General features: G+C 38.3%; 3 protein-coding genes across 3 annotated transcripts in view; all 3 read right to left on the bottom strand.

Moving 5' to 3' along the window:
- LOC130215599 (zinc finger protein OZF-like) overlaps window positions 1-17,157 on the bottom strand; it is a 226,606-nt gene that overhangs the window by 196,945 nt on the left and 12,504 nt on the right. The window lies entirely within an intron of this gene.
- On the bottom strand, window positions 2,853-7,981 carry LOC130215596 (zinc finger protein 501-like). Its single transcript, XM_056447440.1, has 3 exons — window positions 7,820-7,981; window positions 7,457-7,588; window positions 2,853-5,704 (listed from the first exon to the last, which is right to left on the bottom strand). Exons 1-3 carry the CDS (start codon window positions 7,872-7,874, stop codon window positions 4,530-4,532), a joined length of 1,362 nt encoding a protein of 453 aa, XP_056303415.1. The 5' UTR covers window positions 7,875-7,981; the 3' UTR covers window positions 2,853-4,529.
- The window catches only part of LOC130215590 (gastrula zinc finger protein XlCGF7.1-like), a 108,411-nt gene continuing 102,544 nt past the window's right edge, over window positions 11,291-17,157 (bottom strand). Inside the window, exon 3 of the mRNA XM_056447433.1 lies at window positions 11,291-13,671. Within this exon, the coding sequence (XP_056303408.1) occupies window positions 12,407-13,671 (1,265 nt within the window). The 3' untranslated portion in view covers window positions 11,291-12,406. The remainder of the gene's footprint in view (window positions 13,672-17,157) is intronic.

The following is a 17,157-nucleotide window of genomic DNA, read 5'->3' as shown; positions in this document are numbered from 1 at the left end:
TTGGAAAGTTAGAAAACGCCAACAAAGAAAACACAAATTCACTGATATTTCCCTCAGAGCTCCTCTCTGCCTGCTGTTGTTTTGGTCAGCAGACACACAGATAGAGGTGAACTCAATGCAGAAACTAGTCGCAGATTGTCGCTTTAATAAACTGTAAAGTGTGTTTTATTGTTGTGTAAACACGAGAAAAAGCGTCAACGACTCACCTCAGCTCTGAAGACTCGACGCTGAATGAACGCGTCAGTGATGATGTCATCACAGCGAAGCGGGAGCAACGGAGGGTTGAAAAAAAAGCGCCAATTTAACTTTCCCCTCACTATACTTTTATTAAATATTCAGATAAGAAACATTCTCATCTTCCATTGGTAAACATCTTAATCATGTATGAGGTGAAATACTGTTTATTAGGCACTCATGACAGTTAAAAGGGCACTTAAACTTAAACAGCGAATTTTCATGGCGGACAAATTTAACAAGTAAAGCATTACGTAACTAAACAAAAGTTAGCGAGATATAAATATGATTAATAAAAAATGACCAAAAAATTACAGCTATAATGGGAAAAACTTATCACAGAGCTCGAGAAATTTATTCAACAACAGGCCCGCAGCCTTGTGAAATGGGTGGTTATTTTTTTCTCAAAATGTGGACGTTTTTGCAGTTATTTACTTCATTTTCTATATAATTATGATGCTTAAATACTACAATAAGTGGCAATTTAAAGACAATTTTTAGCTGGATTAGCTTGTTGTATCCTCCATTTTTGATGTACCAAAATATTTTCTAAAGATTTATAATAAAGCAAATATAAAAAAAGAGCTTCACGATTTTCTTCTAGCCTCTCTTGAAAATTCATCTAACAACAACAGCCTAATTAGTTTAAACAGCAAAAGTCTTTGGAACTCGAAAAATGTGGAAAAAAATAATAAAAAGCCTTTACTGACAGGGCTATTTCTTAAAACTCCGCCTACACGTTTTGATAACGCTTGACTTCATCAGGGTAACCTGATGTAGCCGCAGTTTTAAGGATCAGCCATGTCAATAACGGCTTATTATTTTTTCCACATTTTGTGAGTGCCTTGGACTGATTTTGATTTGATGTTTATTCTGATAAATCCCTTACACAAAGAGCACCGACACATTATTTAAGCTACCCCTGAGAACATTGTTTGATTTTGGATTTTATACACAGCCTAATTAGTATTAAAATTAACTTTAATAGGCTGCTTTGGACCTTTTCATTGGTAAATTTTTGTTCTCTCAAGACTAAGGGGGGGGGGGGGGGGGGGGGGGGGGGGGGGGGGATGGAAGGAGTAGTTCTTTCGAACCACCCAAACCCCGGCATGGGCCAGTATAAGATTCTGACAGTATAATAACCTTAAATAAAAATATTACGGTTTCGCTGTATCACAGTATTGTGATTACTGCAAAAAAAAATTCCCCTTTGAACACAATAAATTTGATTTTGGCAAACATTTAAAATATTTTGGAGCAGTAAACATATCAGTCTAAATAACTCAAATAAACTATTGACCTTTGCTGTCTTCGTGTTTCAGAAACACAGATTTCTTTACCATTTAAACTGCACATTTGGACATCTTTTCTGCTGGAGATACTGTTGTCCAAAAAAATAAATAAATAAAAAAATCTAAATTAAAAAAACCATACACATAACCTTAGGAGTGGTTTTATTAAAAATTTTGCCGGTTTTAAAACCTTGACTTTTCTAAACCGCGGTATACCTTGAAAATGGTTATCGTCCCATGCCTACTTCATATACTTCATAAACACCATTTTAATAAAAGACTGAACATGAGTACAGGTGATGAAGATGTATAAGAGAATTCAACATTATACCACACGAAACAAACCTTGTATTTTGATATTTTGCATAATTATATAAGTTATATCATGAGGCAAACTGATAAAGCCCTACAATAATAAAACCTCCAGACAATAATCTTTGGTGATTTGGTGACAATAATCATCTATGAGCTGATCTGAATGTGACTACCCATACTGTTGTAGATTTTAGGCATAATTCAAAGAAAAGTTATGACTATATTCAGATATCTTTTGTGGAGAATGGACGCTGTGTGCTCCAGACCGAAGAAGAAAACTATAATCTAAACTGTTACCAGCAACAAATCTAAAAGCCAAGGTCTGTCAGGTTGTGTCAGTGCCCTTGGCAAAGGTAACTTGCACTTCTGTAATGCACCATTAATGCTGAAAAGTACATAGAGGTTTTGAAGCACAATATGCTACTTTCTTTTCCATGCATATTTCAACAAGACAATGCAAAACCACATTCAGCTCACATTACAAAGTCCTGGCTGTGGAGGAAGAGGATACAGGTACTTGACTGGCCTGTCTGCAGTCCTGACCTGTCTCTCATAGAGAATGTGTGGCACATTTTTAAGCACAAAATGTGACAACGAAGACATCGTACTGTTGGCCACCTTAAGACTTGTTTCCAGGAAGAATGGGACGTAATTACACCTGAAGCACTTCATCACTCTTGAAAAGGAATGGCAACATTACAAAGTGGTAAATGCTTTACTGGTCCAACTTTTTTGAAATGTGTTTCAAGAATCAAAATTGTATTAAAAATCATGAGGACATTACATTAAATAATGTTTGTTGTATTGTCTGCAATGATATACAAGTCAAAGTAAATTTAGAAGTCACTATTTTTTATTTGCATTTCCCATCTCTGTCCCAACTTCTGATTTAGGTTGTACTGTTCTGGCCATTTTTGCATTTTTTTTTATTATTCTGTTGCTCGATCACAACAAAACATTATACAATGTACCATTCTGTTGGTTGGTGGATTTAACAAATAATTAGGTTACTTTAATGAATACGAGGAATTAAATAGTTTTAATGCCAACATTTTTATCAAATACAGATATGAGTAAAACATAATTAAAAAAATCGTCAAAATTGGAGTTCAGAAGGCTGGTCCAAATGTCAGGGTGGGCCATCAGAGTTAGATGAAGTTTCTTTGTCCTTGAGGCCACAGTTTTCTTCAGATCAAGTTATTTTTCATCCTTCATTTTAAAAACAAAAATACATTTGAAAATGTATGAGAGAGCTTTCTATCTTTACAATTATTATAGATGTTTTAAGCCTGTAAAACCCCTCACTACATTATTTATACACTGTATTTCCTTTATGACCTTAGTGGAATCGCACGCCAAAGAAGCCGGAGCTCCTGAACAGACCCACTGACTGCAGAATCACCACAGACCAATGGCAGCTCAAAGGGGTTTCAAGAGTTCACACTTAGCTGATGATTGCTTATAAAGCTTGTTTGGAATGCTTCTGACCTCATAAGATCCTCGAGCCCGGGGCTCCCTCCCGTTTGCTGAACGGAACACAGCTGAACCTCACGCCTGCTCTCTAAAATAACAGCTGACAAGTGTCTTTCACATATATTGGGGTTATAAGCATGTGTAAATAATCTGAAACATTCTCATATCTTTCGCGAGTTTGTTATTTGAGATGTAGAACGCAGGGAAAGCATCCGCATAGAGAGACACTGCAGCGCTGCTAAATAATGTGGGTGTTTACAGCAGTTTGACTGATGAATATGAATTTGTAGCTAAAATGTTAATGGTGCCAGACAGCATTTCCCATTGTTTACATCCTTGTTTACATCCTCGCTACAACATACTGTTAACGCTAGAAACTGTGCATGTAGTTAATCAATTTTAACAAATAAAACACTTACAGGTTGTGACTAACAATCCACAGCTTCTTCTGTTATAGTTGGAGTTGCTCCTTTTCTGAGGAGCTTTAGCCAAATCCAGCACTGAACTGGGAGAGATTCTGGAAGTTCTCCTTTGTCAAATGCTAGAGCTATATCTGGAAGTTCTCCTTTGTCAAATGCTAGAGCTACATCTTTATTATAATTATCAGGAACATAATTAAAATTAAATTGTAAGCACTTCTCTCTTTGTGTCGTGTCCTTTGGAAGCCCAAATACAAAAACAGAAGTAGTTCTGTGGAAATAGCAGCATTAGGACGGCATTTTAGCTTTCTGTGCTATAACATTACAGCGCATCTGGCCACGCCCCTTTGCTGCGTGTGGTGAATGCGCGTAACCTGAAGTGTTTGTAATCTCATTAACCCGGATGTATTTCTTTGAAGTCCCCAAACTTCGTTCGTTGTAGGCTTTGCTAAGCTAACTCTGTAAAAGCCAATGTCTCCCTTTGTATTGAGCGTATTTCATTCAGAGATGTTGTTTATGTTCACACAGCTACATTACACATCAGCTAAAGCTTTAATATGATATCGTAGGGGACCACCCCTTTAAAGTACACCAGGGACTTGAGGCTGATTAAGGTTTTTACACGAAAACTGATTGTTATCTCTTAAAATAGGAAAATCATTAGGAAATTCTTGGGGGGCTGAGCAAGATTCTGATGGAGCTAAAGAACATGGATAAGGCTTCTCCTTTGTATGAACTCTTAAGATGTTACTACAGCGCTGAAGCCTTCAAAAATGTTTTGCTGCATTGATCACATTTATGTTTTCTCTCCAGTGTGGATCCTCATGTGCCGATGAAGGTGTGGTGATTTTGTGAAACTCTTTCCACACTGAGTACATGTGTACAGCTTCTCTCCAGTGTGAATCCTCTGATGTGTTTTCAGGTTTTGAAACTGACTGAATGTCTTGTCGCATTGTGAACACTTGTAAGGTTTCTCTCCAGTGTGGACCATCTGGTGAAGTTTCAAGTGTCGAGCTCTAATAAAACTCTTCCCACACTCAAAGCACACATGCTCTTTAACACCAGTGTGGATCTTCAGATGTTCTTTTAAATGTGACTGATGTCTAAAACTCTTTCCACACTCAGAACATGGATAAGGCCTCTCATTTGTATGAACTCTAAGATGTTTCTTCAGCTCTGAAGGCCTCAAAAATGTTTTGCTGCAGTGATCACATTTGTGTGGTTTCTCTCCAGTGTGGATCCTCATGTGCCGATAAAGGTGTGGTGATTTTGTGAAACTCTTTCCACACTGAGTACATGTTAACGTTTTCTCTCTAGTGTGAATCCTCTCATGGTTTTTCCGAGTGTGTAACTGACTAAATCTCTTGTCGCAGTGTGAACACTTGTAAGGTTTCTCTCCAGTGTGGATCCTCTGATGTGTTTTTAGGTTTTGTAACCGAATGAAGCCCTTGTCACAGTGTGAACACTGGTAAGGTCTCTCTCCAGTGTGGATAATCTGGTGTCGTTTCAATTGTCGAGCTGTAATAAAACTATTCCCACACTCAAAGCACACATGCTCTTTAACACCAGTGTGGATCTTCTGATGTGCTATTAAAAGTGACTGATGTCTAAAACTCTTTCCACACTCAGAACATGAATAAGGCTTCTCCTTTGTATGAACTCTAAGATGTTTCTTCACCTCTGAAGGCCTCAAAAATGTTTTTCCGCATTGATCACATCTGTGTGTTTTCTCTCCAGTGTGGATCTTCATGTGTCGATTAAGGGTGTATGATCGATTGAAGCTCTTCCCACATTGATCACAGCTGTACGGTCTCTCTCCAGTGTGAATCTTCTGGTGTTGTTTTAAATGTGACAGCTGTTTAAAACTCTTTCCACACAAAGAGCATGAATTTGACTTCACTTCTGTATGAACGCTACGAAGGACCTTGTCTTCACACAGTTCTTCACTTTCCTCTTTCTTCACCATCAGGTCTGAAAATTAAATAAAGAAAAGAAAAAAAGGAAAAATGTCAAGTTGGGATGCAAATGATTAATCAATGATTGTCAGTGACCCTTTCAATCGATGGTCAATTCATTCATTAATTTTCTTTTGGCTTAGTCCCTTTATTCATCAGGGGTCGCCACAGCAGAATGAACCACCATCTTATCCAGCATGTGTTTTACACAGCGGAAGCCCTTCCAGCTGCAACCCAGCACTGCGAAACACACATATTCACACCTATACACTACAGCCAATTTAGTTTATTCAGTTCTCCTACAGGACATGTCTATGGACTGTGGTGGAAACCGGAGCTCCCAGAGGAAACCGGGAAGAACATGACAACTCCACACAGAAGTGCCAACTGACCCTGCCAGCACTCAAACCAGTGACATTCTTGCTGTGAGGGGACAGTGCTAACCACTTCTAGGAGATCCATTTCTAGATACCGTTTTGAGGAATGATGTAGGGAGTGTGTCAAGACTGCAGGTTGATTTTCTCATGATTTGCACAATCTCTTTCAAGATTTTAGCATCAATTGCCTGGAAACCAGACAAAATGTCTGATTTCTTGAGTTGTAGATGAGCACAACTTGGCTGATTGGATGAGCTGAATGCTTTTCTGATATTATTGATCTCATCAGTTAAGGAATGAGAAAACTCATTGCATTTGCTTTCAGTGAGAAGCTCAAAGGGAATCCTACTGGGTGAGTTTGAGAGTCTTTCTACTGTTGCAAAGAGGGTTATTTAAGATGCTGTTTATAAGGTTTGAAAAGAACGATTGTCTAGCAATACAACAAAGTCCTTTTAAGGCAAGTAATTTCACTCGGCGGCCATCTTTGAAACACCTCTCGGGCAGTATGCTCCGAAACCACTTGCCAAGCTTACCATTGAATTTCATATTAGGGATCACCAATTAAATTAAACAACAACTGTGTTTTTAGTTTCATTTCTAAATATCCAAATCACACAAAATCTGCAGAAACTCAAGTCTGGTCTGAGCCCCTCCCCCGGTTGTTGCTAGATCGCATATGGTTGCGGCTGGAAGTTAACGAGAATCATTTATGTTATTTATTAAATTTCCCGTTTATTGTATTTTATTAACGTCTACCCCCACCCAACCCTAAACCCAACCATCACAGCACTGTAAAAACAGTAGTTTTACCAAGTATTATTTATGCTATATTTTAAATTACCTAATTAATTGTATTTTTATAACACCCACCCCCACCCCAACCGTAAACCAAACCGTCACAGTACTGTAAAAATATTAATTATTGTTATACAGTGTCATAAAAAAATTCTGCTATATTGATGTGCATATCGCACTTCCGGCCGACCATGTATCCAATCTAGACTTTACCCCCTCCCCCAGTTTCGTCAGTTTATAGAGATCGATGATTGGCTCCTGTACTAGATGGCGGGCTTTATTCGCCATATAGCGATTGATGATTGGCTCCTGTACTAGAAGCCGGGCTTTATTCGCCACATAACGATCGATGATTGGCTTCTGTACTAGTAGGCGGGGCTTTTTTCACCATATTGACCGTTACACATTTACCCATTGAATATATACGAGTGACATGTCTTGTGTATTCTATAGTCTTTTAATACACTCACCGGCCACTTTATTAATTTTAAATGACAGTAAATTCATTCAAATTTCAACGGCGGTAGGCAACAATTGGATTCCATAACTATCCTAAATAATATGACCTGAAGGGCTCGATCTTTAGAGGTACTTACTGTAATTGTTGTTTGTGTATGTTTGTAGAGAAGATAAATGTTCAGTCTCTGATTGAGTTTCTTCTTCACTTTTGACCTGATGTTTCTCCTCATCTTCATTCAGTTCTTCACTCTCCTCCTTCACCATTACATCTGAAAATTAAGCCAATAAGTTAAATGAAGAGGCTAGTTTGTAACAGTTTGCTAATGGCAGATGCTGCTCTAACAAGGATCAAAACCAGAAGCAATTGCAACTAAAAATAGATGTGTGTGAACTGTAAAATGTAATTTAAAAGCATGTGTGCAAATAAAAAGTTTAGTATCTACAATACAAACACATATATATATATATATATATACATACAAATTTATTTAAACACAAACCTATTAGTTCTTCAGTCTCTTCCTGTTTAATTCTGCAGGGTTCTGGATCACTCATCTTCTCACTGTCCTTCAATAAACTCTGTCTTTGCAGATTTCTCTTCTTCCTGATGGTCTGATGCTCGTCTTCACTAGTAGACTGATGGGAATAATCCAGTATTTACAGTTGAACTGAAGGAGGACGAGCTGCAAAAGAGAAAACAGAAAACTCTTATTCATTTACTCTCATAAAACAAACAATATCATGACAGTTATCTTGTTCATAGTTATTTATCTTGTAGGTAATACAATAGATGATCACATAATTTTCTCAAGTTGCTCTAAAACTTAATAAAATTAACCTAATTTGTAGATCTCAAGACAAATATTTCATATTTTCATTTGACACCATGTCAAAAACAAAGACTATTTAATTAGTTCATTTAAAAGTACATACAATAAAACCACAAATAAACAATACAGTTTAGATAAGATTTTTAATATTAACATATGATAAATATTATATAATAATACGAACTTTTCTTGGCAATACTAGATGAATATCTCATGAAACGTGTTTACTTCATATAAAAATAATGGAATTATATCCAGCCATATTTTTAAGTAATGTTTGTTTAATTAAGTTAACGGTATTTTATATTGTGGTTTAGCTTATTAACTTTTTTTTAGAAATCTATAGTTTAAACACTTAGCATCTACAACACCTTTGCTAACCACGTTCATGTAAACATGGTATGTAAAACGTACAAACCTTTTACAGAAAAAAACCTTTAAATGCGGGCAAACAAATAAACAATTTAACATTTTCAGTGGCAAACAATATATCTGCAATATGAAATTCCCAAATACATTCACAACATAATATTTCATGACATTACAAAAGTTAAAAAACGGTTCACAAAGAAAAACACAAACTCACCTCATATTGTCCTCTCAGAGCTACTCACCGCCTGCTGTATTGTTTTGGTCAGCAGACACACAGATAGAGGTGAACTCAATGCAGAAACTAGTCGCAGATTGTCGCTTTAATAAGTGTTTTAAAAGTGTTTTATTGTTGTGTAAACACGAGAAATAGCGTGACCGACTCACCTCAGCTCTGAAGACTCGACGCTGAATGAACACGTCAGTGCTGACGTCATCACGACGACGGGAGCAACGGATGGTGGGAAAAAAAGCGCCAATTTAACTTTTCCTCACTATACTTTTATTAAGTCTTCAAATAACAAACATTCTCATCTTCCGTTGGTAAACATCTCAATCATGTATGAGGTGAAATACTGTTTATTAGGTATTTAAAACGTTGTTAAAAGCGTACTTAACCAAATTAATAAGTAAATCTTCATGACAGACAAATTTAACAAGAATTATGTAACTACAATCAGTAAACAAAAGTCAGCAAAATTATAAAAATATGGTTAATAAAAATTTACCAAAATGACTGCTATATTGGGAGAAACAATATATCACATAGCTAGAGAAACCTGAAATGGAGAAGTTGAAATAAATATTTGTATCTCTTATATAAGATATATTTCAACTTCTCCATGTCAAGTTTCTCCAGCTATGTGATATATAAGCAGGGCTTGACATAAACTTTTTTGATCACCAGCCACTATGGCTAGTAGATTTCCAACATTAGCCACTCAGCATTTTCACTAGCCACAATTCTGTTGTTGGGAAAATACATTTAATATGCATAAATATGACTTTGACATGCTAAAATCACATTTTGTTATGCCCACATGCCTCCTTATTCATTTAACTTTTTGTGTCTTGTGAGCTTGCTCAATGAGCATAAACAAATGGGTCATAGTTAGTGTCGAATTACAATTAGTTTTTATTTCACATCACTTTCCAGAGTTCAAAATTGAGGATTTACCAAATGTATCTCTGACCACACCAAACATAAATAATAATTATTTCTTAACCACATAATTTTAATGTGCCAAAAAAAACAGAATAAAGCTGTATACTATACTTTTTATTTAACAAAACATTTATTAAAACTACAAAAAAAAAAATTGACATTTAAAAATAATAATTGTCGTCATTTATCTAAAATATGCACAGTCATTTGTCCTGGCTAAAAGTCCCAGATCAGCAGTTAACTACACATAAATAGGGAGCTAATCTCATATTAGAGCAATGCTATTTTGAAGGATGATAATTTAACCATATTAACAAAAATAACTGAAAAACACACCATGTGCGATAATAAAAGGATGATCACACACACAGGGTTAACATTACGGCAAATTAATAATCTGTTCAAAGAATGGTCATAGCGAGAGCAACCGGTGCTGGAGCTCTTGAAAGCAGCAAGACTGTCGGGTGCATAACCATAAATATTTGAAAGAGAAACGATCACGCCAGTAGCGTTTCCAGGCACAGTTGCTTCACGCAAGGAAACGGGAGCGCGCACACGTTTTAAACAGTCACCTGCACCACATCAGCTGTTGGCACAAATGATTATGCTCTGATTCGGTATTCATCTGCTTTCTTTTGCGCGCGAAGACAATTATTTTTGTCAGTCGTGTTGCTTCTCGATTCTAAGATCGCACAAATATTGTGCCATCTTTATTGTCGAACCCTGCTTTTAAGAAAACTACAATTTAAAATGTATTTTCAACCAGCCAAAGTGGCTATTCATGGTGGCTGTCTAACCCGCCACCGCTGAAATCTTCCCGCATTTGGCGGGTGTTAATATCAAGCACTGTATATGACAATTCAACATTATTCCACACATAACAAACCTTGCATTTTGATATTTTGCATAATTATATAAATTGTATCATGAGGCAAAATGATAAAGGCCTAGTATAATGAAACCTTTATACAAAAATCTTTGATGAGGAACTCCATCTATGAGCTGATCTGAATGTGACTACCCATACTGTTGTAGATTTTAGGCATAATTCTAAAAATAATGATGACTATATTCAGATATTTTTTTGGGAGAAATGGACGCTGTGAGTTCCAGACTAATGAAGAACATGATCATCCAGACTGTTACCAGCAACAAATCTAAAAGTCGTGGTCTGTCATGGTGTGGGGTTGTGTCAGTGCCCTTGGCAACGGTAACTTGCACTTCTGTAATGCACCATTAATGCTGAAAAGTACATAGAGGTTTTGGAGCACAATATGCTGCCTTTTTTTCCAGGGACGCCCATGCACATTTCAACAAGACAATGCAAAACCACCTTCTGCACACATTACAGAGTCCTGCTAAGGAGGAAGATGATGCAGGTACCTGACTGGCCTGTCTGCAGTCCCGATCGGTCTCCAATAGAGAATGTGTGGTGCATTTTTAAGCACAAAATGCAACAACAAAGACCCCTTACTGTTGCCTACCTTAAGACTTGTTTGCAGAAAGAATGGAACAAAATTACACCTGAAACACTTCATCACTTGGTGTCTTCACACCTTAAAGGTCTTTTAAGTGTTGTGAAAAGGAATGGCAACATTACAAAGTGGTAAATGATGTACTGATACAACTTTATTGAAATGTGTTGCAAGAATCAAAATTGGGATAAAAATCATGACGTTAATTAATGTTTGTTGTGTCGGCGCCAATAGCCTAGTGGTTAAGTATGCCAACATATGGCACCAAGGTGCTCACGGCGACCCAAGTTTGATTCTTGGCTCGAGGTCCTATGCCGATCCTTGCCCTCTCGCTGCTCCTAATGCTTTCCAGTCTGTCCTTCACTGTTCTAGCACAATAAAGGCGAAACCCCCTAAAAAATAATAATTTTTTTGTATCGTCTGTATAAGTCCAAGCAAATTTAGAAATCACTACTTTCTTTTTCATTTGAGCCTGAATCAAACAGAAAATGACACAGAGGATACAGCTGAACCTCATGCCTGCTCTGTAAAATAAAATCTGACAAGTATCTTTCATATAGATTTAGGTTATATGTGTAAGTGATATGAAACACTCTCATATCTTTTGTGAGTTTGTTATTTGCGATGTAGAACGCAGGGAAAGCGGCTGCATAGAGAGACACTGCAGCGCTGCTGAAGACTGCGGCTGTTTACAATGCCAGTTTTAAGTTTGTCACACAGTTTGGATGTTTACAATGCCAAACAGCATTTCCGGTTGTTTACATCCTCGCTACAAAATCCCATTAATGCTGGAAAATGTGCATATAATAGATCAATTTGAACAAATAAAAACACTTACAAGTTGTGGCTCACAATCCACAGCTTCTTCTAATATGGTTGGAGGAGTTTTTAGCCGAATCCAGCACTGAACTGAGAGATTCTGGAAGCTCTCCTTTGTCAAATGCTAGAGCTATATCTTTATTATAATTATCTGGAACATAATTAAAATTAAATTGTAAGCACTTCTCTCTTTGTGTCGTGTCCTTTGGAAGCCCAAATACAGAAAGAGAAGAAGGCTGGTTAAGGCTTTTAAACGAAAACTGATTGTTATCTCTTGAAAAAGAAAAAAGGAAAATAATTAGGAAATTCTTGGGGGGCTGAGCAAGATTCGGATGGAGCTAAAGAACATGAATAAGGCTTCTCCTTTGTATGAACTCTAAGATGGATCTTCAGCTCTGAGGGCCTCAAAAAAATTTTTTGCCGCATTGATCACATCTGTGTTTTCTCTCCAGTGTGGATCATCATGTGCCAATGAAGGTGTGGTGATTTTGTGAAACTATTTCCACACTGAGTACATGTGTACAGCTTCTCTCTAGTGTGAATTCTCTCATGGTTTTTCAGATTGTGTAACTGACTAAATCTCTTGGCACAGTGTGAACACGTGTAAGGTCTCTCTCCAGTGTAAGTCCTCTGATGTGATTTCAGCTGTTTTAAAAAATTGAATCTCTTGTCACAGTGTGAACACTTGTAAGGTTTCTCTCCAGTGTGGATCATCTGGTGTTGTTTCAGGTTTTGTAACAAACTGAATCTCTTGTCACAGTGAGAACACTTGTAAGGTTTCTCTCCAGTGTGGATCTTCTGGTGTTGTTTCAGGTTTTGTAAGTAAATGAAGCCCTTGTCACAGTGAGAACACTTGTAAGGTCTCTCTCCAGTGTGGATCATCTGGTGTTGTTTCAATTGTCGAGCTGTAATAAAACTATTCCCACACTCAAAGCACACATGCTCTTTAACCCCAGTGTGGATCTTCTGATGTGCCATTAAATTTGACAGATGTCTAAAACTCTTTCCACAAACAGAACATGAATAAGGTTTTTCATTTGTATGAACTCTAAGATGGGTCTTCAGATCTGAAGGCTTTAGAAACGTTTTTCCGCATTGATCACATCTGTGTGATTTCTCTTCAGTGTGGATCCTCATGTGTTCCTTAAGATGTGATGACCGTGTGAAACTCTTTCCACACTCAGTACATTTGAATGGTCTCTCTCCACTGTGAATCTTCTGGTGCTTTGTCAAGCCTAAAGCTGTATCAAAAGTCCTCCCACACTCAAAACAGACATGCTCCATCACACCAGTGTGGTTTTGTTGATGTAATTTTAATTCTGCCTGTTGTGTAAAACTCTTTCCACACTCAGAACATGGATAAGGCTTCTCCTTTGTATGAACTCTAAGATGTTTCTTCAGCTCTGAAGGCCTCAAAAATGTTTTGCTGCATTGATCACATCTGTGTGTTTTCTCTCCAGTGTGGGTCAGCATGTGTTGATTAAGCGTTGATGATTGATTGAAACTCTTCCCACATTGATCACAGCTGTATGGTCTCTCTCCAGTGTGAATCCTCTGGTGTCGTTTTAAATTCGACAGCCGTTTAAAACTCTTTCCACACAAAGAGCATGAATTTGACTTCACTTCTGTATGAACGCTACGATAGACCTTGTCTTCACACAGTTCTTCACTTTCCTCTTTCTTCACCATCAGGTCTAAAAATGAAATAAAGAAAAAAAAAGGAAAAATGTCAAGTTGGGATGCAAATGATTAATCAATGATTGTCAGTGACCCTTTCAATCTATGGTCAATTCATTCATTAATTTTCTTTTGGCTTAATCCCTTTATTTATCAGGGGTCGCCACAGCAGAATGAACCGCCATATTATGCAGCATATGTTTTACACAGCAGATGCCCTTCCAGCTGCAACCGAGCACTGCGAAACACCCACACACATATTCACACTTATACACTACAGCCAATTTAGGTTATTCAATTCACCTGCAGCACATGTCTTTGGACTGTGGGGGAAACCGGAGCACCCGGAGGAAACCCATGCCAACAAGAACATGAAAACTCCACACAGAAGTGCCAACTGACCCAGCCGGGACTCAAACCAGTGACATTCGTGCTGTGAGGTGACAGTGCTAACCACTGAGCCACCATGTCAATACTGATCCTTGGGATACACCAAAGCGAACCACTCCAACCTCAGACCAGCAAGTACCCATCACCACAAACTGTTTGAGCTCAGAAAAACAATACTTAAAACATTGCAATGCAGAACTGGTAACTCCAAAAACTCTAATCTGGAGATTAAAATAGTTAAAATGTGGTCTATAGTGTCACTAACATAGAGAAATGTCCATACAGACGAGGCAAGGCAATATGTATAAAGCATATTTGATAATACACAAGGGTAATTTAAAGTGCTTTACATAAACAGGAATGAAAGTTAGGTGTGATGTGCTCTGATTTTTTGGTTTTGGTCAGAATCCTGGCCGCAGCGTTCTGGATGAGCTGCAACTGTCTGACTGTCTTTTTGGAAAGGCCAGTGATAAAGCCTTTACAGTAATCCACCCTGCTGCTGATAAAAGCATGAAGAAGTTCCCCAAGTCCTCACTGGAAACAAAGCATCTAATTCTTGCAATGTTTTTGAGATGATAGTATGCTGATTTACTTACTGCTTTGACATGACTATTGAAACTCAGATCTGACTCCAGAGTCACACCAAGATTCTTGACCTTATTTTCTGTTGTTTGACCTTTAGAGCCAAGGTACACATTCACCTTGAGAACCTCATCTCTGTTCCCAAATGCAATGACTTCAGTTTTCTCTTTGTTTACCTAAAGAAAGTTTTGGAACATCCAATTGTTAATTTCATCAATGCATTGGCAGAGGGTGTCAATGGGGCTGTAGTCATTAAGGCTAAGTAGATCTGAGTGTCATCACCATAGCTGTGGCAGGAGATGCGGTTCTTTCTCATTATCTGGCTCAGTGGAAGCATGTAAAGTTTGAACAGGAGAGGTGCCAGAATTGAACCTCGTGGAACTCCATGTCATGGGTGTCCACCTTGACCTATGGTCACCTCAGACAGACTCAACTTTATTATCCCGTTTAGGGAAACTAAAATTGCACCAAGGTACCATAACACAGACAAAGCTCCATGTACACATTAACAAAATATTACCACACAATGTACAATACAACATTTTGTAGGTGCATCTCCCTCCCCCTGGATAAAAGAATTTCTAGTTCTATTGGTCCTGCAAATAGGAACTCTAAAATGACGTACTGATGGCAGCAGCTGAAACAGAGTACAATGGGTGATCCGGGGTGCATGGGAAACCCTGAGCTCCATAACCAATTATCATTGGACCTATACTGACAAAGTAACCTCTTCCTTCAAGGTAAGATCTGATTTGAGGACCGTCCCAGATAGCCCAATCCAGTTTTCAAGCCTATCCAGAAGTATGCTATGATCGACAATGTCAAATGCAGCACTGAGATCAAGCAATACCAGTACTGTTAGTTTGCCTGAATCTGTATTTAGGTGGACATTATTGATTATCTTTATAAGGGCGCTCTCAGTACTATGATGTGCTCTGAAATTAGATTGAAAATTGTCTAAACACCCCTTGAAATTGAACTTGTTAACCTGGTTAATATAATGTAATGTGTATTTATATAGTGCATTTATTGTGTATGGCCATACACCCAAAGCGCTTCACAATCATGAGGGGGGTCTCTCCACACCACCACCCGTGTGTAGCATCCACTTGAATGATGCATTGGCAGCCACAGGACAACAGCGCCAGTGCGCTCACCACACATTAGCTATTGGTGAAATGGAAAGATGATGTTAGAGCCAATTCAGTGGATGGGAATGACTGGGAGGCCGTGATCTGTAAGGAACGATGGAGGGAATTTGGCCAGGGCATCAGGGTTACACCCCTACTCTTTCGAGAAGTGCCATGGAATTTATAATGACCACAGAGAATCAGGACCTCGGTTTAACGACACATCCAAAAGATGGTGTTGACTGACAGTATAGCGTCCCCTTCACTTTTACTGGGGCATTAGAACTCACACAGACCACAGGTTGAGCACCCCCTGCTGGCCTCACAAACACTTCCAACAGCAACCTAGTTTTCCCATATGGCCTCTCATCCAGGTACTGACCAGGCTCAGCCCTGCTTAGCTTCAGTGAGTAACCGGTCTCGGGGTGCAGATGATATGGCTGTGGCCGATGTTAAAACAACTTTTTCAATAATTCTGCAAATGAATAGGAGATTTGAAATTGGCCTGTAGTTGCTTAATTGGGTGTTGTCCACGTTGCTCTTTTTTACTGCAGTTTAGGGTGAGTTTAAAAAAGTCCCTGAGAGAAGAAGAAGCATTTACCACTTTTAAGAGATCCATTTCTAGATAGTTAAACACCGTTTTGAGGAATAATGTAGGGAGTGCGTCAAGACTGCAGGTTGATTTTCTCATGATTTGCACAATGTCTTCCAAGATTTTAGCATTAATTGCCTTAAAACCAGACAAAATGTCTGATTTCTTGAGTTGTAGATGAGCACAACTTGGCTGATTGGATGAGCTGATTGCTTTTTTGATATTATTGATGCCATCACTTAAGGAATGAGCAAACTCTTTGCATTTGCTTTTAGTAACAAGCTCAATGGGAATCCTACTGTGCGAGTTTGTGAGTCTCTATTGTTGCAAGGAGGGTGCAGATGCTATTTAAGTTGCTGTTTATAAGGTTTGAAAAGAAAGTCTGCCTAGCAATAAACCAAAGTCCCTTGAAGGCAAGGATGTCCAAACTCGGTCCTGGAGAGTTTGGCTCCAACCCTAATCAAACACAACTGAACCAGCTAATCAAGCTTTTACTAGATGTACTAGAACAGGGTTCACCAAACTTGTTTCTTGAGGTCCGGTGTTCTGCAGATTATAGCTCCAATCCTAATCGAACACACCTAAACAAGCTAATCAAGGTCTAGGTATACTAAAAACACCCAGACAGGTGTGTTGAGGCAAGTTAGAGCAAAACCCTGCAGGGCACCAGACCTCCAGGAACTAGATTGGTGTACTAGAAACCTCCTGGCAGGTGTGTTGAAGCAAGGTGGAGCTAAACTCTCCAGGACACCGGCCCTCCAGGACCGAGTTTGGACACCCCTGCTTTAAGGCAAGTCATTTCACTAGGC

The sequence above is a fragment of the Danio aesculapii genome, chromosome 22, assembly GCF_903798145.1.
Source record: "Danio aesculapii chromosome 22, fDanAes4.1, whole genome shotgun sequence".
Lineage (NCBI taxonomy): Eukaryota > Metazoa > Chordata > Actinopteri > Cypriniformes > Danionidae > Danio > Danio aesculapii.
Note: the sequence above shows the minus strand (reverse complement) of the source record. Positions and strands in the feature narration are given on the sequence as shown.

Coding starts and splice junctions, on each gene's coding strand:
- LOC130215596 (XM_056447440.1), bottom strand. CDS start 7,874: ATGAGTGATCCAGAACCCTGCAGAATTAAACAGGAAGAGACTGAAGAA. Junction 7,589..7,819: donor AGAGACTGAAGAACTAATAG/GTTTGTGTTTAA, acceptor CTTAATTTTCAG/ATGTAATGGTGAAGGAGGAG. Junction 5,705..7,456: donor ATACACAAACAACAATTACA/GTAAGTACCTCT, acceptor TTTAATTTTCAG/ACCTGATGGTGAAGAAAGAG.